At 47.2% G+C, this 21,752-nt stretch overlaps 1 protein-coding gene across 1 annotated transcript; it reads left to right on the top strand.

Moving 5' to 3' along the window:
- Positions 1-1,860: 1,860 nt before the first annotated feature.
- LRP3 (LDL receptor related protein 3) lies at positions 1,861-21,585 on the top strand. Its single transcript, XM_074293226.1, has 7 exons — positions 1,861-2,392; positions 8,093-8,140; positions 13,015-13,153; positions 17,667-17,875; positions 18,337-19,423; positions 20,056-20,188; positions 20,653-21,585. Exons 1-7 carry the CDS (start codon positions 2,320-2,322, stop codon positions 21,349-21,351), a joined length of 2,388 nt encoding a protein of 795 aa, XP_074149327.1. The 5' UTR covers positions 1,861-2,319; the 3' UTR covers positions 21,352-21,585.
- Positions 21,586-21,752: the final 167 nt, after the last annotated feature.

Here is a 21,752-nt window from a genome sequence, read left to right as displayed (position 1 = left end):
CAAATTATAGAGGTAGTCATTTCCTGTTTCAAGGCCTAAACCCTCTTTTGGGCTACATACTAAGTTCCTGTTTTTGATTTGAGAGGAACCTTCCAATTTTCAGTTCATTTGTTGGGCATAGATAACTGACATATCCTGAGCTAACCTGTCTCAAGTTACTGACTCTGTCCTCTTTCCTAAATTGCTATGATGACTCATCTCTCAGGTGCCACAGGGGAGATGATTTCTAAAATCCTATCAGTACAAATTTACAAGGGGAAAAGGGAGTATTCTGTATCAGGAAGCAGCATGAAGAAATGGAAAAAGATTAAGGAAGAGTATTTTTATGGTGACTGTGGTGGGGTGTGTGTGTGTGCACAGATGCATTGAAGTTTTCTCAGATTACTCTAGTTTCATATGAAAGAAATTTAGTAATATAGCATCTCAGAATTTAGAGAAGGAAAGATTTTTATACATCAAGGTCACACAACTATTAAAAATCGAGATTCATACTTCAGTTTCTTGCTCCTGAATTCATTCCTAGGCTGGTTGTTTTCTCAGTGCTCTTTAGCTCATCCCAGTATCTCTCTTCCACTAACCTTTAATCCTTTACCTTGTACTTGTTGATATTGGGATTAAAGAAAGGTAGTAAGCAAAAGCTCTTCAGCGCTCTCCTACACCCCAATTAATGTTCAGACTTTGGGGCTCTTACATCTGCCAATGTTTAAACTGCCTTGTTTAGGGAGCACTTTTTGCTTTGCTTACAGTCTCAAGACTAGATTGCTCAGTGCATATTTCTTAGCAGCCCGGTGCTTTCTGTTTTATGGAAGCATTCAGCAGTTTCAGGTCATTCAGGATATCATCATCTTGAAAAGGGGGCTTTTGTTTATCTATACATACAAGTCTTTATACTTTCTATTGGTGAAGTTGAAACATAGATTTTATAAGTGGCATAGACTCCCTTTCCTCCCTTTCCTCCCCCACTGTTCTATGGAGAATTAAATAGCTTGATATTTGAATTGTGAAACCCCCTGCTGGAGGGTAGGTCTGGCTATTGTAGGTTTGGGTAAGAAAATTGGATGCACAGGCTTAAGATTTAGAATTCTCTCATAGCAGGAGGGCCATGCCTTAGCTACCGAAGTGAAGGGAGCTTAGGAAAGGTAAAAATCTAAAAGCTACATTCTTTCTCTCCTTACTTCACCTTTCATTTCCCTTCTCCATAGGGGCTCCAGTACCACCCGCCCTCCCCGACCCCGATCCAAGGCCAAGGCGCTCTCTCTCCCAGAAGAGAGCTGGTTGGAGGTAGGAGTAGTGCTGTTAAGGAATAAGGTTGCTCATGAGTTTTTGTCTTTTACTGGTCCCCCCTCTTTTCAGAATCTAAGGCCTGGTTGCCTGCTCTGAGCAAATACTAAATCTTAAAAAAGAAGGACCCGGTGCGTCCCGTTCTCCCGTTCAGACCAACCACAGTCAGATCAGACCCACATTGACTTAAGTCTGAATATTCTTATAATAGAGGCTCAGACAGCAGGGTTCTTGGGAAAGGAGAAGCGGCGGGCGTACAGATAGGCCTCTAATAGGAGGTTCTGGGAGCGGAGGCCTGGCGTGGCTCCCGGAAAGGTCCGGGTCGCACGGCCCGCACCTCGCTAGCTATCACCCCGCCACCCTGAATGGAGCAGCGGCGGCTCCTCTTCCTCTGCCGTGCCCCGTGGGGCAGGCGGGCCGGTTGGCTTGCAGCTTGCAGGGGAGCTGTCCAGCAGAGGCCTGGGCTGGGGGGGCGGGCTTCACTCTCGCTATAGACCCCTCCTCCAGGCGAGTCCAGCCCAGCCAATGGGCTCCGCGGGCCCGGCCATTGCCTAGCCCACGGGGTCGTCACGTGCCTGTCGTCTGGCTCGGTTGGGCTCGGTGCCGATCTCCCTGCTGGTGCTGGGAAGCAGGTTCGGAGACTGGCATCTGCGGGCGCGGAGCCGGAGCCCCGGCCTGCCGGGAATGGATGCGCTCGGCTTCCTCCGGCGCCCCCGCCTCGCGCCGTGGCTCAGGGGGCCAGCGGGCAGCAGCAGGCAGAGGGTGGCCGAGCCCGGGGCGCAGGGTGCCCACGCTAGGGCAGCCGCTCCTCCAGCTCCTTCTCCTTCTCCGTAGCAGCAGCAGCAGCAGGAGCAGCAGCAGCAGGAGCAGCCGCGTCGTCCTTGAAGCCGCCAGTTACAGCCTTCCCGGGCCCGGCGCGGCCGCCGCGGATGTGGCCCCCGGCGCCCCCGGGCCTCTGCACAAAGAAGCCTTCGCAGTCGCCGGAGACCGAACTGTCGGAGGCTCCCCCGGCTGCCCAGCCCTCTTCCCGGCTGCAGCATGGAGAAGCCACCCGGTGCCGGCTTGGAGGGGGGCCCCGGCGCCCGGGCGCAGCTCGCTGTGGTCTGCCTGGGTGAGTCCGGCTCGGGTGGGGCGTGGGGGGTGTGTGGAGAAGGGGACTCGCGGCTTTGAGGCGTGTTTCTGTGTGTGTGTGTGCTCCGAAAAGACTTGAATTCCTTTCCCCTCTTTTCTCCCCCACCCCACCCGATTTTCTCTACCCACCTGCCCGGTGGCTCCTCTTCCCCTGGTCCCCGGAAGTTGGAGGCTCGTCCGAGGTTGTCCCCAGCATTGCCCCATTTGTTCTGGATGCCTAGGTTACTGCGATCTGGAGTGCAAATTTTCCTTAGGGTAGCCTGGTGGGGGGCGGGGAGGAGAGAGGGGATAATGAGCCCTCTAGCTGCCTTCAACATAACCTGGGCTGCAACTGGACCTGGGCTTAAAAAATTATTCCAAAAAATCACTAAATTTCCAGCTATTTGGAACCGCCTCCCTTCCCTCCAGGTAGCAACGCCAGCTGAATTGAGCCCTAGGTTCATCCCAGAAGGTCGAAGCAGTGGGCCTGGGTCTGCCCTGGCACTCATCTTCCACCAACCCCGTCGGCTTTTCCCGAGAGTAGGAGATCACAGACAAGATTTTTAGGATTTCAAGGAACTCATGTTGGAGATTTTACTATGATCTAAAGACAAGTCTGGGGTCTATAGCATCTCCCAGAGTTTCACCAAACAACCACCATCACTCTAGATCTCAAATCCGGTAGAGATTCTATGCAGTAGCTTCTAGTTGCTAAAACCTGAGGCTTCACGGCTCTCAGATCCAGCATTCATTAGGAGGAAGGGAAGAGGGGCTCACAGAAAGCCGGTTGTCTATATGTGGTTGGGGGAGGGGCAGTGGCTACTGAGGGTTTGTTGCGTGGGACAGGATTGCAAGGAAGTACTTGGAATATTGAAGCAAGAATGTGAGATCTACAAACTCAACTATGTGTGGGTTTTGTTTCAGTTTCCAATATCAGTCCCTTTCCTTATTTCCCCCAAAATTTCGGCTGCTGGTTATCTCTCAGATAAAGTGAAATTATTCCCTTGGGGAATGAGGTCTCTTGTAGGTTGGCCTAGATAGAACTGGCCCCGTTTTGTGCCACCTGCTATTTAAATAGGGTCTCTGATTTAAGTGGGTTGCCATGCAGAGAGCTAGACTTCTGAGACTTCCACATGATGAAGAGAATGGCCAGTATTTCAGAATGATAAGTTTTTGTACTGAAATGACCTCAAATGACCTGCTCTCTATTTAACTCCAAGCATTTTTGATAAAGAAGCCTGTGCCAGGGGGTAGAGTGTAGAGGAGATATGATGGGTGCTGCAGTGGGGTTGGGAGGGCTTTGAGTTGAAGACAGGAAGGGAATCTGAGAGCTCTTTGCAGGGATCTTTTGGCTAGCATACTTTTTTTCATGACCAGCCCATTTTCCCTCCCAAGCCACTGTTTTTATTTTGAAAACTCAAAGTATATGCTTAATCCTTTAAAAAGTGTACTTCCATTTACAAAAATTCAAAACTCTAAAAGTCTCACCCGGTCTTCTCTCTTTTCTGTCTTCACCATTCCTGGGTGGCGGGGAAAATCCCCACCAAATTCCCTGTAGGTGAATTGAAATCTGATTTTAGAAACTGCCTAAAGCTGTCGAGTTCAGACTTGGGGAGCTAACTCATCTTACCTAAGAGGAGTAAAGCTCTCTGGGCAATTGAAGGAGCCCTCTTGTGGTGTGTGTGGTACCTGGCATTGCTGACATCAGACCCCTTGGGGGTACTGCCAGGCCTACATCTTGCTGCTGCTGCTGCTTGTTGCCTGGGTCTGGAAGCTCTTTGCTGCAATACTGCTCTGTTTCATCTGTAGCTTCTGATTGGGATTTTTCTCTGTTTCCTTAAAGGCAGGGCAGGAAGGGATGATAGAGAGTTACATTTCTTTCAGCCTTTCTGCTTAAGTTCATGACAGTAAAATGATTATGAGATCTGAGTTTCTGTTTCTAAATTCTGGGCTTGTGTCTTTTCATTTATTAAACTCATCTTTATTAGGCACCACTGTATGCTAGTGCTCCCTACAGGGATATAGGGTAAAAGATAAATACCTATTGGCTTCCCCTCACCCACATCCACACAAATAATTTCTTTCTCTTTTACTCTTAGCCTTTTAATTTGTCCCTCTCTTTGTTTTCATCTGTCTTGCTTTTCTTTGCAATCTTAGGCTTGTTTCTATAGATGGAGATAGCATTAGATGTTAGCAACCCAGGAGGAGGACTGAAGCCCCAAGTCAATAGGTGTAGTAGGAAGTCTAATAGGAGGGGAGTCTTTTTTTTGGGAGAGGCCAAAACCATGGCATCTTTTTCCTGGGGATGGAGTGTCCCTTCCAGTCTTGGATCTCTACTACATGGTGGCTATTGAATTAAGCAGCCAGTGGCACTTACATACTTTTCTTTCCCTTCCCTTTCTCCTTTCCAGGGCATTTCTGTTTAATATAGTGAGACTCTAAATACAGAAACAGGTTGGATGGTCCAGCTTAGGTCCTTGGTAAGCTTAGAGTTTCTTTGGGACTTAGTAGGAGAATAGTTCCTTTCTGGTATGTACCCACAATGTGGGTAAGGAAAGGAATGTGGTCTGGAGTTTTAGAAGAGCTGGAGTTGGAAAGTTGGATACCCCCAATTTGGAGCCACTGACTTGGAAGGCTAATTGTTCTCTTCAGTGACTGGAGAAAGATACAGATCTGCCTTAACTTGGAGGTTGGGTTTGTACAAAAAGTTTGTTTTAGCTTTATAGTGAGAGGGGGCACCTCAGAAGGTTTTGTTCGAAGTGATTTAGAGTCCGACTTAATAGAGACAGTGTGCAGGCTCAGAGGTTGATCAGATACCCCTTTCTACCTCGGTCCTATTCTCCTCTTGACTGCCCACATCCTATACTCCATTCTATGTTTGAAGTGATCAGAAAAGTTTCAATTGTGTGTGTATTTTTTTAGTCCCTTCACATTGGTGGGAGTAATCTGATTGTGTGATAAGTGATTTTGAGTAACCTACCAAAAGCCTGACAATGACCACAGAAAGGTAGGATCATAGAAAAGATAAATTAATTTCATTAATGATACTCAGATGGCCATACAGATCTTTAGAACTCTGCCAATTATATTTTTGGGGGATGGGGTGAGGCAAGGGAGTGAATGGGAATGTCACATAGAAACAATGATGTTTCTAGCCTCGAGTTGATCGTTATTGACTCAGGGCCATTATGTAACTAGATTATTTTAGAAGTAAAATATCTCTCAGTCAGACTGAAAAGTTTTCTTTTATATTTAATTTTAATCATTCTCTTCTGGCATGCTATTTATGAACTTATATTTTCTTTTGCCTTATAATTCAGTTCAGTAAATATTTATTTCATGTCTAATATATACAAGAAACTGAGTTGAGTAGGTGCTAGACAGATGAGGAAAAATGATAGAATCTTTGCTCTCAAGGAGTTTATAATTATAACCATAGGAAATGTATTGTGGTTCTCTGGAGGAATGGGATGGGGAAGGGGAGAAGGGAAATAGATGCCAGGAATCAGACACTCAGTTATATGGTTTATCAGATTTCTGAAGCTAGGGAACTGAATAGGCTTATAGTCTAGGAAACTTAAGGTCTAGAAGCTAAGTGCTTTGGGTTCAGCTTTAGAAACCAGTAGAAGAAAAGAAAGAAAAAAAAAAGAAAAAGAAAAGCAAGGGAAGGTAAAAGTCCTAGAGTCAGGGGCCAATATCTCCTATATCAGTTTCAAAGAATACATAAACTCCCTGGAAAGTTGGGTGGGGAAAGCAGGGAGGCCTAATCAAGATCTAGGGCTGGACTTTAGTTTTTCTTAACTCATCCCTAGCTTTGTGCTGCCCACTGAGACAAGATGGGGCTTGCCTTCTAAAAATTCTGCCTGGTGGTGGGGATTAGGCAGCTAACTATAATACAAAGTAGAGTGCCCATAAATGCTTAAAAAAGGAAAGCAGAAGTGGGGCTTGGGGTGGGAGGTGCTTAGAGGAGGATGAGATCAGTTCTAATTCTCAATATTACCTTGCCTTATGATTTTCTCTAATTGTTTTACAGGTTTGAAACTTGCCTCCCCAGGCAGACTGGGAACATTTTCCTGGGTGTTTTCCATACCACCAAAGCTTCCTAACTTGGCAGGATGTGTGTGTGTGGGGGGGAGGGGATACAAATAGCTGGATAAAGCTGGATAGATACCTGCAGCTGGTCACTTAGGGTTTAGGAAGGGGAAGAAGGTTTCGAGGATATTGGGTGGGGGATAGAAGCTAAAAACCATGTGTGTTGTTGAAGAGAAGTCTTGCTTTTGTTGCAGGGAGTTGGGAAAGGGTGTTGGATTGTATTGCTACCCTTTCCAGGGGTGGTAAAGCAGCACTTTAACTGATTCTTCATTAATTAATTAACCTATGTAATAGAAAGTCCTTAAAAGAACAGCTTTGGAAAACAGAGTTCCCTTTATGGGACTAGGAAAATTAACAGGGATTTGGATTTGGGGGGATATGTATAAGGGTGAAAATGAAGGAGGGAGAAGTCTCCCCTCACTTATACTGGATTGTAGAAAGAGACTTGGACTTTCTTTGTCAAGAAACTTAGGACACCTGGGTTTAAAGGGGCAGGTTTTGTAAAAAGCCTTAGGTCAGGTCATTTTTCCATCTGGGTCTCAGTATCCTTGTTGTTGTTTAGTCATGTCTGTGACCCCATTTGGGGTTTTCTTGGAAGTTACTGGGGTAGTTGCCATTTCCTTCCCCAGCTCATTTTACACATGAGGAAACTGAGGCAAACAGGGTTAAGCGATTTGCTCAGGGGTCAAACACCTAAGAAATGTCTAAGAATGGATTTAAATTCATTTTTTTTTTACTCTTGACCTGGCACTCTATCCACTGGGCTACTTAGCTGTATTTAGTTACCTTTAAAATGAAAATAACAATACATACACAGGAACACGAAAGATAGTTTGGCGTAGTGGAGAGAGCTTGCTCTGAAGCCAGGAAAACCTAAGATTCATATCTTACATCTGGCAAACATTAGCTTGTGGGAACTTAGTCAAATTGTTCAGCCTCTCAATGTCCTAGGCTACTATCTAAAACTATAAATGGCAGAGCAGGTGCCCTTCTGCATAGAGGAAGCTCCTCATCAGGGACTCCCTATACTGATGAAATCAGAGGTCTGCTCAGTATGTGTATGTGTGTGTGCTTTCATGTGTGCATGTATATGCCTTGGTCAAGTTCCAGGTGAGAAACTCCCTCTCTCAATTCAGATGGGCACCTGCTCAGCCATTTATAGACTTGTAAATCCATCCACATAAATTTATGTATAGACACTGCCTATTTATAGGGATGTTGTGACGATGAAAGAAGATGCTGAAGTACTTTTATTTTTGTATGATATGTTTGTGTACATATGAAACAAATTGTGTGTATGTATATATATATGATATGTTATGTGTATATATAATATTTTGTGGGCATATTCTATATTATGCATATATGCACATATTATATTGTATGTATGTGTATATGTATGTATGTGCTGTATTAAATGTATGCATTGCATGTATGTATAAGCTACCTTATGTATATGTGTATGTATACATGTGCTCACATGCTACTGTAGGGAATTTTAAAAAGCAAAGCATGTGATCCTAGTTAGACTATGGCTTACATCTTGCTGTATGTAGCCTTTGGGGAATGAGATAAGGTCGGTAACATCCTATTTTTGTGTTTCTTGCAGTGAATCTCTTCTTAACTGGGAGGCTCAGCAGCGCAGTTCCTTCCTTAGGTAAGATATTTGTATCATTTTCTCCAGGGGATTGAGCTTCCTACTTCCTTTGCTGCTGATGTTGCTCTTTTATCCCCCATTAGGTGACTTCCTGAATCTGAGCAGAACAGAATCTGACTCTGAATGTATTTTCCTCTCTGTCCTTGTTTGGCACTGATAATACTGAGAAATAAAGTCTTTTTTTTTTTTTTTTTTTTAATGTTTTTAAGTGAAAGCTTTGTGTTTGTGACCCCTGAGGCAACTTTCTTAAGTGAAGCTTCTACAGGGCTAAAGACCATGTCTGAATTGTAGATGCACAGACAAATGTGTATATAGGTAATTACCTATCCCAAGTTAGAATCAGCAGTTAGTTGAGTATTTTTTTGTGTGCTCAGCACTGTATAAGATGCAGTACAGGGAGGCCTGGCAAAGGAGAAATGAAATAGCAGAAGTTGGTGTAGATTATTTTTCTCCTCTCTTCCTGATTTTGACCAGATTCTGATTCTATTTATATTTACTTGAGGAATCCCTCAAGGAACAGGACTTTTTAGGGGCCCATAATCAGAGACCAAATCCCCATACCCTACTTTCTTTTGGGAGAAGCTCAGAAAAGTTTCTCAGGAGCTCTGGGTTCCAAGGGGGCCTATTAATTATATGGAAGCTTTCTTATCTTCCTTTTTTTTTTTTTTTTTTTTTTTTTTTTTTTTTTTTTTTTAGAACTGTAGGCAGGAACTATAGGCTGAGTCTAGACTTTTTATTTTAAGCTGATTTGAAAGACAAATCTTTATTTCAAAAGCTCCTCAATCAAAGATATTTTACATTTTAAGGATTTTTGCATTTAAATATTTTTAAAGCCAGAAAAGTGTTGTTTTGCTTTGGTGTTTCCTTGGTCCAGGAAATTGGGGGAAGGAGTGGTGTGAGTGTTGAATTTTGTCCTACTCAACATACCAGGCTGAGATGGTATCTTGACCTATATGACTTAAAGAAGTGTGGATTTTATGTCTGATTTGAGTAGGGTCAGTGAAATTGTTTTTCCATTCCCCCACGCATTGGATTTGGATTTGATTTGATTTGGACCTGAGCTTGATACCTGATTATACTGTTTACAATCTGTATGACCTTGGTCAAGTTATTTCACTAAATCTAAGCCTCAGTTTCCATATATGTAAAATGAGAGAGATGGACTAGATTATCTCAAAGGTCCTTTCCCATTCTAAATCTATAATTTTGTCAATGAGACATACATATATACATGCATTTCCTCTTCTACTCAAGGTACTGCTAAAGGCAGAAGTGGTATTATCCCAGGACTCTCAGATTTAAGGCCTCTCATTGACCAGGCCAGCTGGTGATTATTATCATAGGTTTGGCCTTTTCTTCATCTTCACTAGCAGGATTCTCTCATCTTTTACACATTTTCTCAACTTCCTTCCAAAGTTATTCAGTACCAATAGCCCCATTTTGTATATGGGGATCTTGAAGCCAGAAAAGAGCAAAACCTTCTCTAAGTGTGGCAGTACAGACTCCAGGATACAGGAGCCCTGAGATACTTCCTGCCCCTCACCAAGCTCTCTCTTTCTGACAGTTCAGCACCTCAGCTTTCTGGACAGAAGAATTAGTGCATGTTAAGTAGATGAAACATATTAAAAACGATGTGATATGTATATTTTATGCTTTGGTCAAACACAATGAACATCTGGAGACTTTCTTAAATGAAGTTTGGTCAAAATGATGGTCTCAATGGATTGGCAGCTAATCATTTCTCATCACTAAGTCTTAGCGCCTAGCTGAGGACCTGGCTGTGGAGAAGTGGAGGGAGTGGGTGGCCTCTCATTAATGGCATCTGTGTCCTGAAGAAGCTTGCTGTCCCAATCCCTTTCTTACCCTTTGAGGCAAGGTGAATAGAACTGAGTCTCAGAGGTTAACAACCTTGCCCAAAGGCAAGTAAGAGCCAGAAGGGAGGTTTGAATTCTGGTTTTCCTGTATCCACAATGCCCAGTGATATATTTTCCATATTGTTCTGCACAGATAGTGTTGCTAGTTCTAAGGCTTGTTTCTCCTGGGCTTGGCTTGCTTTTTTTCTCAGTAGGAAGAAGTCTGTTAAGCAAGCTTGAAGCATTCATTTCTAAGATTTCCAGAATGCTCTCTTCCCTCTTTCTCTTCCTTCTTTTCCTCTCTCCCTCTCTCCCTCCTCCTGTCTTCTTTCTGACTTTTCTTTCTGTCTCTTTATTTCTGCTTGTCTGTCTGTGTGTTTCCTGGTCTCTCTGTTCTCTTTCTTTCTCCCTTCTTCTGTCTTCTTCCCCCCTTCCTCCCCTACTCTTCTCTCTCCCTCCTTGCCTCTCTGACTTTGTCACTTTCTGCCTCTGACTTTTTCTTTGTCTGATCTCTCTCTCTCTCTCTCTCTCTCTCTCTCTCTCTCGGTCTTTCTGTCTGTTTATGTCTCTTTTCCTCCCTCCCTCTCTCTCTCATTCTCTGTCTCTGTTTCCCTCTCTTGCTCCCCACCCCCAGTTTCTGACTCTATCTCCTCTTCCTCTTTTCTTCTTCCTTCTTCCTCTTCCCTCTTTTTCTTTGTTCTGGGGAGGGGCGGTTCTTCTCTTTTTCTCCCTTACCCTTTTTGTCCCCTCCCACACCTCCAAAGTGGAAGTGAGCTTACATCTGCAGTCTCTGTGATGGTTGCAGATTAAAATGGCCTTTTGCAGAACTAAAGTGGAGGATCAAAATTCTAGAGCTTGGTTGCAACTCCTTAAAACCATGTTCTGAGTTTACAAAGGAAATTGTAATCTGAGGCATCTGATTTTTCTCCAAGTGTTGAGAAACTTGGCCACTGTAGATGTTCTAAAATATTCTGGCCAGATCAGAAAATATGTGAAACTTTACAACTTTTATTTGGATCTCCTGATTATGACATGCTGATTACTTTCTTTTATAATTAACTTTAGAGAATTTTTTTTGGGGGGGAATTATACACATAGAACTAAAAATGACCTTAAAGGTTAACTAAGCCTTTTCTCTCATTTTACAGATGGAGGAAAAAATTAATAACATTTTCTATTTTGGGGCACAGTTCTTCCTAGATCTTTTCCTCCTATACATTCTTGAGTTTTTAATATGGCAGAAACTATGTGACCAAACATCCTTTTTATATAATTTCTATTAGCTGGTACTTCCAAGCTCTGATTGCAATTGTCTTTCATATTTGTACCACATTTTTAGCTTTCTAAGGCACTTTTACATACATTATTATAGGCAAGTAGATTGTGTAGTGGACAGAGTGATGGACTTGGAGTCAGATCTGAAGTCAACTACTTCCTTAGTTACTTACTAGCTTCATGACCTTTACTAGCAAGCCATTTAACCTCTTACCATCAACTTTCTTATCTGTAACATGGGCATAATAATAGTAACAAATGAGGATCAAGTGAGATAATATATGAAAAGTAGTGTGCAAACCTTAAATACTATATAAATGTTAGCTATTCCACTTGAGCCTAACAACACCCCCTTGAAATAGATAGGACATGGTATGGTGCCCCAATTTTATATATAAGAGAATTGAATTCCAGAAACTTACTTTCTATGTGATCCTAGGTCTTAGTTTTCTCCCCTGAATAATGAGGGAGTTAGACCACATGACCTCTAGGGTTCTTTCCAGGGCATGGCATATAGTAAGTACTTTAAAAATGCTTATTGATCAATGGTCACAAGCTGAAGTGGTTTTCTCAAGGTAAGTCAGTATTAGAGCCAACGCTGCTAATATATTACATGTGGATAGTACTTGGAACTTCTCCAAATACTTGTATAAATATTATCTTAATAAAGTGTCAGAACAGCTACAGGATGGGCAGGGATTGAAGAAGCTGAGGTTTAGAGAGGTAAAGGGAACAGCAGAAAGTTACATAGTTAGGAAGTAATGGTACAGCCAGGGACAGAGTCTTCTTATTGTTCCTTATTAGCTTTGATGTTTGGAAAGAAGGATTCAAATGGATTCAGTCTAGTTCAGTATATAGTATTCAATGCATTGCTGCATTTAGTGATGGCTAGGTGGTACAGTAGATAGAGCATTGGCTTTGGAGTCAAGAAAACCTGAGTTCAAGTCTAGTCTCAAGTGCTTATTAGCTAACTGTGTGACTCTAGGCAAGTTATTTCAAGTTTTCATGAGAATCAAATGAGATACTTTCAAAGAGCTTTGCAAACCTTAAAGTGCTAGCTATGAAATTTATATGTATTTTATATTTATGTGTATGTGTGTGTATGTGTGTGTGTGTATATTGCAGATTTTTAATCCTTGCATGTAATTCCCAACTATATCATTAGCTTTTCAAGGGGACAAAGCTGGTTTCTTCTCTTTTCCTTGGTATGTCTGATGAACACACGACTATGATCAGTTTAGCCTATCATTCATTTGTTGTCTTTGGCCTCTGTTTCATGTGTATGAGTCTCTTCAGTCAGCTGTATCTTACCTTTCTTTTTTCTAAGGCAAAGTCAAATCTGGTGTTAGGTATATGGCTGGAGATAGGAAGAGGCAGGAAAGGGAAGTAATCAAATGTTGGTACCAGCAGTCAAGGCTCCTCTATTTCCCGAATCTGAATTCTGACCCTTGATTTTCTCCTCTTGTGTTAATGTGCAAACCTTGTCTATGTTGGGAAGAAAGCAGGCTGGATTTGGCCAGGTTAAGGGACAGATTCAAGTGCCCCTGCCTGCTTACAGGCAGCTTCAGTGTGGGAGCTTCTGGGCCTGGTTCCTGTGCAGGGTAGGGGGGGAGTAGCCTTCTGTGCCACTCATAATTTCCTGCTCTTGGCTTGAAGCTTTGCTTTGTGTGAATCTGGAATTTGGTGAGAGTGAACCAGGAATCCCTGGCTCCATCTCTGAGGCTTTTTCTGTTTTGTCTCCATCAGCTGCCTGCAGTGGGAAGCTTGAGCAGCACACAGAGCGGCGTGGAGTCATCTACAGTCCCTCCTGGCCCCTCAACTATCCCCCAGGAACCAACTGCAGCTGGTACATCCAAGGGGACCATGGGGACATGATCACTATCAGGTATGGATGGCCCTAGGGCTGCAGAAAAGAGGCTGGGGGCTGGATCAATCAACAAGCATTTATTAACTGCTTACTGTATTCCAAGCACTGGTGGTACAAAGCATTAGTAGTATAAAGCCCCTGCCCTTGAGGAAATTCTGTTCCTTCCTGAGTCTTGGGAAGAGAGATCTTTTCCTTGGGTTGTTTAAGCCACCTCAGAAAGTGTAGAACCTGGAAGAACCTAGAGGCTGTCTATATGTTCTCACATTTCTATGTTTGCATGGACAAATTACATGGTAATAGATATCAAGCTGGAAGAGATCTTAGAAATCCTCTATTTTAACATCCTCATTTAGTCTAACCCTGTCATTTTGATATTCAGAGAGGTTAAAGTGATTTACCAGGAGTTACTCAGGTAGTAAGCAGAAGAGTTGGGATTGGATCCCTAGTCTTTTACCTTGAAATCCAGTGTCTCCTCCTCCACCCCATCCTAACATGTCTGTGTGTGTCTCTCCCTAGAGCTGTTAGAAATGAGGGTCTCATGCAATGACAGGAAACGTTCTTGTCTAAGGACTCCTGGGGACCAAATGATAACTGTTGAGCAGTTACCACTTCTAGGTCTTTGCTAAGAGTGAGGCTCCCAGGCTGGGTGAGAGATGCTTTCTAAGCTGCTGAAGCTCTGCAAAGTGCTGAGGGGGAGCAGAACTGATAGGGTTTCCCCTCTCCCAACAAGAGCTAGAGAGATCTAGCTCTTGCAGCCTGGTTTGGGATGCATCCCCAGCTAACACTCCTGGGCTGTTGGGTCTCTCCTGTGTTTGAGAAAACAGAGGCAGGGAAAGCAGGTAGGACTTTATTTGGAATCATGTCACTCTTTTGTCCTTTTGGGGCATAGAGAATAAGGGAAGAGCTGAGGTTTAGGGGGCCTCATGGGGTCCCTACAGGAGTACTCTGAGCCTCATTCAGGAACTGGTAAGGAACAGAAAGACTCAGCTTCTTCTTTCAGTTAGAATTCCTTCTTTAAGATGAAGTCCTTAGCCCCATTTTGGGGGAGTGCATCAAGCTAGGGATTCTGCATGGACTTCAATTTCCCCATCTATAAAATGGGCACCATCCCAAAGGGACTGGCAGGAGGGTGGCAGCAGTGAGAGTCCGTTGGGACACGCCTATGAAGACTTTTGGAACACAGGGGTGGACGTGGGTGATTGTCCTGGTGCTGGGTGATGTTTCCAGAGATGGAAATTTTCGAGCAGTGAAGGGGTGGCTGGCATTTGCATACGTCCCGGGCTGCTGAGTTTAGGTGCCACCACTGCCCATGGCTGCCAACAAACACAGCTACCTTCCTGGTGGCAGGTGTGTATGAGGCAGTGAGTCATTCTGCTCGGCACCATCTGCCGGCTCAGCTGCTGCCTGTGGCGGGAAACATAAGCTGCCTCACCATTCCAAGGAAACCCTCTGCTAGGAGAGTGCTTTTAAATGCAATTTTAAAAAGGTCAATTTTATCATGAGTGGGCGTGGAAAGGAAATTGGCATGTACCTTTATCTGTCTGCTGAAAATCATCTTTTGGATCTGAAGTCCAGGAACTGGTCATTACAGCCCTAGGCTTATGCGCTAGCATCAGATGGCAGTCCCTGTGCTCTGGTATTTCTTAAACCAGGAAATGGGCAGCAGAAAAGTAAATCCCATTTAATAATTTTTGCATGTAATGAGTTAAGGAGACAGTAACTGGGTGGCTGAAGTCCTGGCTCCTGGAGTTTTTGTTTGTTTGGACAGTGGCAAAAGCAACAATGCCCTTCATGGGGAAAAAGTCTTTGCTTTATAAAGTAACTGGGTGAAAAGTGCTGAAGACACAGACCAGTAAATGGGTCAGGGAAAGGAGGTGCATATAATGGAGAAGTCAGTCTGCCTTGGAATCCATCTGACTACTCTGAGGCCTGAAAGGGATCAGTCAACTTCAGGGATGTTCCCTAAGAGATAGTCTTGCCCCCTTACTTACCAGGGCTTAGAGTTACTGGGGCACTCCAACTAGGTACTATGCCAGGGTTGTCCTGACAGGGGAGCCCTGATTTCTGTCTACACACTTTGGGGTCATTAGGACTAGTCACTGGGAAAAATCTGGCAAATGCCAAATATCTGTTGCAAGGCAGAACTAAATTGATACAGCTGGAATTGGACATAGATTAGCTTATTATGCCTCCTGATGATGACTAATCACCCGACAAGTGACTTCTGGATAGAAATGTCTGGTGTCCAGGGCACAGAGCAAGGGCCCCATAGAGCAGGCAAGCAGTGTTGATATCAGCTCCTGAGAAAGACATTACCCCAGAGGGGCCAGTCTGTCTCCTATTTGGGGATCTGGAAACGTGAGTCAATATTCAATGGCTGTGACTGGTTTAATTAGGAAGATTTTTGTTGTTGTTGTTGTTAGGGTAGACTTGGGAGAGAAATTAGGAAAAGACATGTTGATTCCCATGAGTGACCTGAGCCTCATCTGGTTATCACATGGTTGGCTCTGCAAACAGTGGGTCCCCCTTTCTCACACTCCGGCTGATCCCGTCACCACTTAGCCCCTTTTGGGGGGAAGGGGGAAGGGAATAAACATTTGTTAAGCATTTACTCCCATCAGGTGCCATGCTAAGTTTGTAGATATTACTATCCCATTTGATCCTCACAACAACCCTGGGGGGTAGGTGCTAATATAATCCATGTTTTATAGTTGAGGAAACTGGGGCAGAGAAACGTCAGGAGACTCGCCCAGCATCGTCCAGCTATTAAGTGTCTGAGGCCAGATTTCTGGACACCGAGCCCAGGGCTCCACCACTGTGCCATCTCAGAACAGAAGTTGGTCAGATCTGTCTAACTGCGTGTGGATAGGAACATAAGTTAGAGTTGGAAGGGACCTTTGAGGGGAGAAGGTTCATTTTGGGGATAAGTGGATGAACAAGGAGGAGGAGAAGATCTGGGACTTTACTGTGCTTTTCCCACTGCAGACACAGATGGAGGCACACACATGCTCCTGTGTAGGTGTCTCGCATCCCTCCCATACCCCTCCCTGCCATGTGAGAGGGCAGCCAGCTGGCCCAGCTTCCTCCGCATGGGACAGGTGTCTGGCCTGTGTTCTTTGCTGGCTCCAAGGAAGCGCAAGGCAGTGCTTCCCAGCTGTTGGCAGCCACAGTGTTGCCATGGGGTCTGATTGGAAGGTGTGGGTCAGGGCGTAGTATAAATATGGCATGGGCTGGAGTAAGAAGACTGAACTGAGGGAACATGGGGTGTCTGAGATGAGGTGACATTTGCACAGTGCCTCAGCAGCTGGGAGGGAAATCTTGTTCTGGGTCCCTTGCATGTTTAGGGATTGCTAGGGAGTTTTGACCCGCCTCCAGCTGCCTCATGTTTTGCTGATGTGTTTTGTGTGTGTTTAAAGAAATCACAACTTGAATCCTTGCCTCCAAATGAGGAAGAACTTTTGAGCTTAGGGGAGTAGGCAACTGCACTCAAAAAGACCCTTAAGGAAACATTAGACAGTCAGATCCACCAATAAGGATTTTTCTATTCAAATTTTATCAAGAAGCCCTAAATCACCCAGATTTTTTTTCACTTGCTTGATCTACTCTCTACAAGCCTTCCTTGTTCTGATGAATCTCTAAGGAGTGTCTTTTGGGGTCACACATTTAACAAGTTGCACTTTTCCCCTCTCCCTGCCCTTGAATCCCCATTAGAGAGGTTTGAGTTTGTCTGAAGGGAAGGAGAGAGGATTTTAGGATTATGGAGCTGGAGTTGGAACGAACCTTAAAAGCCAACAAGAGAAGGACGACAGGGAGGGTCAGTATTTGAAAGGCTGTCATCTGGAAGAGGGATGTGAGGTATCCCTTTTGGTCCCCAGAAGGCAGAACTGAGAGCTATATGTGGAAACTGCACAGAGGCAAGTTTGGTTCTGATGTCAGGAAAAAATTGTCTACAGTTAGTTATCCCAAAATGGAATGGGCCACCAGAGAAATAGTGGGCTCCCCTTCGGTAGAGATATTCAAGCAAAGATTATAAGGTCATTTGGGGACCTCATAGACGGTATTCCTATTCGGGTTTGGGTTGGACTAGTTGGTGACTGGGACCTCCTTTAATTATGTGATTCTGGAACTCAGAAGTAGGGGATACAAATACACAAATACACGCTGTGTTGTCTCCCTGGGAGAAAGAAAACTCTTTTTTTTTTTTTTTTTTCTCTTCAGCATCCTTTTGGCTCCCAGAACTCTAGGTTATTTTAGTTGGGGGAAATTAGATCTCTTATTGGTGGATGGGGGACTTTGGGCATAGCTTTTGAATTGGGACTTGTAATAGAGAGGTAAAAAGGAAATTTGAGTTCTGGGCTCAAATTTTAGCTCCAATGTGGACTTCTCCCAACCCTCAAGGTTCAACTCCTCATCTCTGACCCAGTGTCCCTACTCTCCTTTTCTGGGATGTGAATCCCCGTCTCTGACCCCATGGTCTCTGCCTGTGGTTTGCCTGACCTTCTTTGCCTGTTTCTCCACTGCCCTGTCCCAGTTTCAGAAACTTTGATGTGGAAGAGTCCCACCAGTGCACCACAGACTGGCTCATGCTGGGTCCGTCATCTCGCCGGGAAGACTACCGGATTTGTGGTTCAGCTATCCCCCCTGCCTTCATCTCAGCCCGAGACCACGTTTGGATCTTTTTCCACTCGGACGCGTCCAGCTCCGGCCAAGCCCAGGGCTTCCGTCTGTCCTACATCAGAGGTAGTGGCGGGCTTCCCCACAGGGAAAAGCATGGATGGGGGGGGGCAAGGGATTGGTTGAGGTATCCCCATCCCCCACTAATCACTCTCCCTGGGCTGTCGTAGAGCTCAGCTTTACGGTTCCCCACCTTTCCCACCGTGCCCATGCTAAGGTGCTGTCTTTAACGGGGAAGTTGAGCTTGCTTTTCCTTGGGCCTGCAGGTTAGGGACAGGCCCCCAGCACCCCAAAATCCCCTCTAGCAACTTCACCACTTCTCACAGTGTTGCTTCAGTTAGCCGGGCACCCATTGTTTCAGCCCATTCTCACAACAGGTAAGCAGTGCGATCGGGTCTCCACTTTATAGATAAGAAAAACGAGGTTCTGAGAAGCTAAATGAGTTGTCCAAAGTAAACTCAGCTAGCCATGGCAGAACCCAGACTGACATTTCCTTCCTTCCTTCTGCCGTGCCCTGTCCCCTGCAGGAAAGCTGGGCCAGGCAGCTTGCCAACCAGATGAGTTTCTCTGTGGCAATGGCAAGTGCCTCCCGGGCCCCTGGCACTGCAACGCCATGGACGAGTGTGGGGATGGCTCGGACGAGAAGAACTGCTCCGGCTTGCCCACAGAGATCCCACCCAGCCTGTGCCCTCCTGGCACGTTCCCCTGCAGCGGCGCCCGTTCCACCCGGTGCCTGCCCACCGAGAGGCGCTGCGACGGCACTCAGGACTGCGGCGACAATTCGGACGAGGCCTACTGCCCTGACCTCTCGTGCGGCAGGCGGCTGGGAAACTTCTACGGCTCGTTCGCCTCTCCCGACCTCTTCGGGGCCGACCGCGGCTCTGACGACCTGCAGTGCACGTGGCTGGTGGACACCCAGGATGCGCGGCGCGTCCTCTTGCAGCTGGAGCTGCAGCTGGGCTACGACGACTACGTGCAGGTCTACGACGGCCTGGGGGAGCGCGCGGACCGCCTGCTGCAGACCCTCTCCTACCGCAGCAACCACCGCCTGGTCAGCGTGGAGGCCTCGGAGGGCCAGCTCACGGTGACCTACCACGCCCGGGCCCACAGCGTCGGCCACGGCTTCAACGCCACCTACCAGGTGAAGGGCTACTGCCTGCCGTGGGAGCAGCCGTGCGGCAGCGACGAGGGCTGCTTCTCCGAGATGCAGCGCTGTGACGGCTGGTGGCACTGCCCGGGCGGCAAGGACGAGGAGGGCTGTCCGGCCTGCCAGCAGGACGAGTACCCCTGCGAGGGCGGCAGCGGGCTGTGCTACGCGCCCCCCGACCGCTGCAACAACCAGAAGAACTGCCCCGATGGCTCTGACGAGAAGAACTGCTTCTCCTGCCAGCCGGGGACCTTCCACTGCGGCACCAACCTGTGCGTCTTTGAGACGTGGCGCTGCGATGGCCAGGAGGACTGCCAGGATGGTAGCGATGAGCGGGACTGCTTGGCAGCGGTGCCCCGGAAGGTCATTACTGCCGCCCTCATCGGCAGCCTCGTCTGCGGGCTGCTCCTCGTCATTGCCCTCGGCTGCGCCTTCAAGCTCTACTCCCTCCGCACGCAGGAGTACAGGTGAGCCCCGAGGGAGGCCCTGCCCCCCTGCAAGCTCCAGGTCGGGGGCTCTGACCCCAGAATCCCCGTATCCTCCACACGGCGAGGGGCAGGTGTGGGGGTTCTGAGCTCCCTCCTTCCTCCCTGTCCCTTCAGCTGCTTCTTGTGGGGAAACCCCATGGGAGGACTCCACGTGCTGGTTTTCCCTCCTTCCTTCTTTTTCCAGTCACTTAGAGATTTCTGAGGCAGGGCTGGTCTGACTGGTCTGCACCAGTTGTTACTTGCAGAAGGTCCCGTAGGAAGAGGGGTGTATATGTGGGGGGGGGGGGTGGAGGAGGGGAGGGGAGGAGCGGGTTAGCATACTACACTGCTGGACCAAACCACCCACTAACTAACTATCATGGATAATGGGTGCCATGTGGCTCTCAGTGAGCCTGAACCCAGAAATAGGACAGAGCCCATTGGCCAGGAGCTGGGCTTTGGGGTTTTCTGGAGTGATCTTCCTTTCCACTTAGAAGGTTCAGGCTAGGAGAGGTGACATGGTGTTAGAGGATGGAGAGGGGACCGTATCCCCTGTGGCCCGGGGCTAGGCCCTGCCCATATGTCTGAGACAGAAGAACAGGTGTCTGTAACAAAGGTTCTATTGATCCCAGGGCATTTGAGACCCAAATGACTCGACTAGAAGCTGAATTTGTTCGGCGAGAAGCCCCTCCATCCTATGGCCAGCTCATTGCCCAGGGCCTCATCCCCCCTGTGGAGGACTTCCCTGTCTACAATGCATCCCAGGTGAGGTTGGATTCCCTTCACTGATCCACAGGGGCCAGAGGAGATGATAGTGAGTCTTAAGTTTTATGAAATTTTCCAAAGAAAAAATTTCAGATTGCTTTCAATAAAAAAAATAAAGACAGTTTATATGGCCCTAGTCATTAAAATGGCACTAAATCAAAGTACTCCCGGGTTCTAAAAAAGACCAAAGGGGGCAGGTGCGTCTGTTAGCTCTGAGCAAAAATAGGAGGCTATTTACTAGTCCCTTGCCAACCCCTCTCTCCTGAATCTGTGATATTATGGAACCACGTTGGCTTTGGGTCTCATAGTCAAATGATGGCGAGACCCAGCAGAGATGGCAGACGGAGGCAGGGGCCAGGCTGGGGTTCTGGGGTCTGTGAGGGGGCCGCTGGGGACTCTGGGGGGGGAGGGGGAGGGCATGGAGAGGACCAATAGTCCTTTGACAACTGTCGCTTACATTGCAGGCGTCAGTGCTGCAGAACATCAGGACAGCCATGAGACGCCAGATGCGGCGCCATACTTCTCGCAGGAGTGCCTCCCGCCGCCGCCTGGGCCGCATCTGGAACAGACTGTTCCACCGGCCCCGGGCGAGAGGGCAGATCCCGCTGCTGACTCCGTCACGTGCCTCACAGACTGTGCTGGGGGATGGGATCATTCGCCGGGCCGGGGGGACCTCCTCCAGCCCCCCTGCCTCCTCTACGGGGCCTCCCCCCGTGCCCTCAGAGACTATAGATCAGGTTGTGGGGGAGGGACCACCAGATGCTTCCAGTTGTGCCCTGGTAACTGAAACAGAACCTGTGGGGTCCCCTGCCCCAGGCACCGCAGCCCCGCCTTGTGCAGCACACGGCCTAGAGCCCCGGCACCTGAACAAGGAGCTCAGAGCCGCTGGCCAGGCGGAGCCAAGGAAGGCCTTCAGAGACCCCTTGTCGGAAGGCATGGCCGAGAGGCTCCAGTCCCAGGGTGACCCCCTCGGCAGCAGCTCTCCCCCGCGCGGTGAGGGCCCGGCTCGGCTGTCCCTCAGGAAGTGGGAGCCGGTGTCTGCGGGCAGCTCCCTGTGTCCAGCCCAGACATGCCAGGAGGAGCCCCTGGGGGTCCACGGGCCAGCTTCCCCCCACTCCCTGCTTTCTGATGCCAGTGATGACGAGTCCCTCCTGGTGTGCTGACGTGGCCCCTGCTGCCCTGGAAGGGCAGGAAGCGTCTCGTCCGACACTTTGGGCCTCTCGCAGTGACCATGTCCAGGGAGAGGCGACCGGACTGACCACGGGTGGATGGGGCCCCTGGTGGGCATGTCAGCTGACACCACCCAGCCTGGGAGAACACTCCTGCCCTTCGCCGCCTCTCCCAGTCCTCCTTGTCCATGTTTTACAATCAGGGAATACAAGATGATTTTTACCCTTGTTATGGTTTTTTCCTTTCTTTTTTTGTCAGGGGTGCTTCCTTGGGTGTGCAGGTGGGGCTGGGCATGGAGAAAGGGTCATGGGTACTTGCCCTGACGAGGCTAAGTGTCGGAGCTCCCTGGGAGAACTCGGTGCTCTCTCAGGTATGCAGGTGCTGGGTAGCCTTT

Source organism: Sminthopsis crassicaudata, chromosome 2 (genome assembly GCF_048593235.1).
Source record: "Sminthopsis crassicaudata isolate SCR6 chromosome 2, ASM4859323v1, whole genome shotgun sequence".
Classification (NCBI taxonomy): Eukaryota; Metazoa; Chordata; class Mammalia; order Dasyuromorphia; family Dasyuridae; genus Sminthopsis; species Sminthopsis crassicaudata.
Note: the sequence above shows the minus strand (reverse complement) of the source record. Positions and strands in the feature narration are given on the sequence as shown.

Coding starts and splice junctions, on each gene's coding strand:
- LRP3 (XM_074293226.1), top strand. CDS start 2,320: ATGGAGAAGCCACCCGGTGCCGGCTTGGAGGGGGGCCCCGGCGCCCGG. Junction 8,141..13,014: donor CAGCGCAGTTCCTTCCTTAG/GTAAGATATTTG, acceptor TGTCTCCATCAG/CTGCCTGCAGTGGGAAGCTT. Junction 17,876..18,336: donor CCGTCTGTCCTACATCAGAG/GTAGTGGCGGGC, acceptor TGTCCCCTGCAG/GAAAGCTGGGCCAGGCAGCT.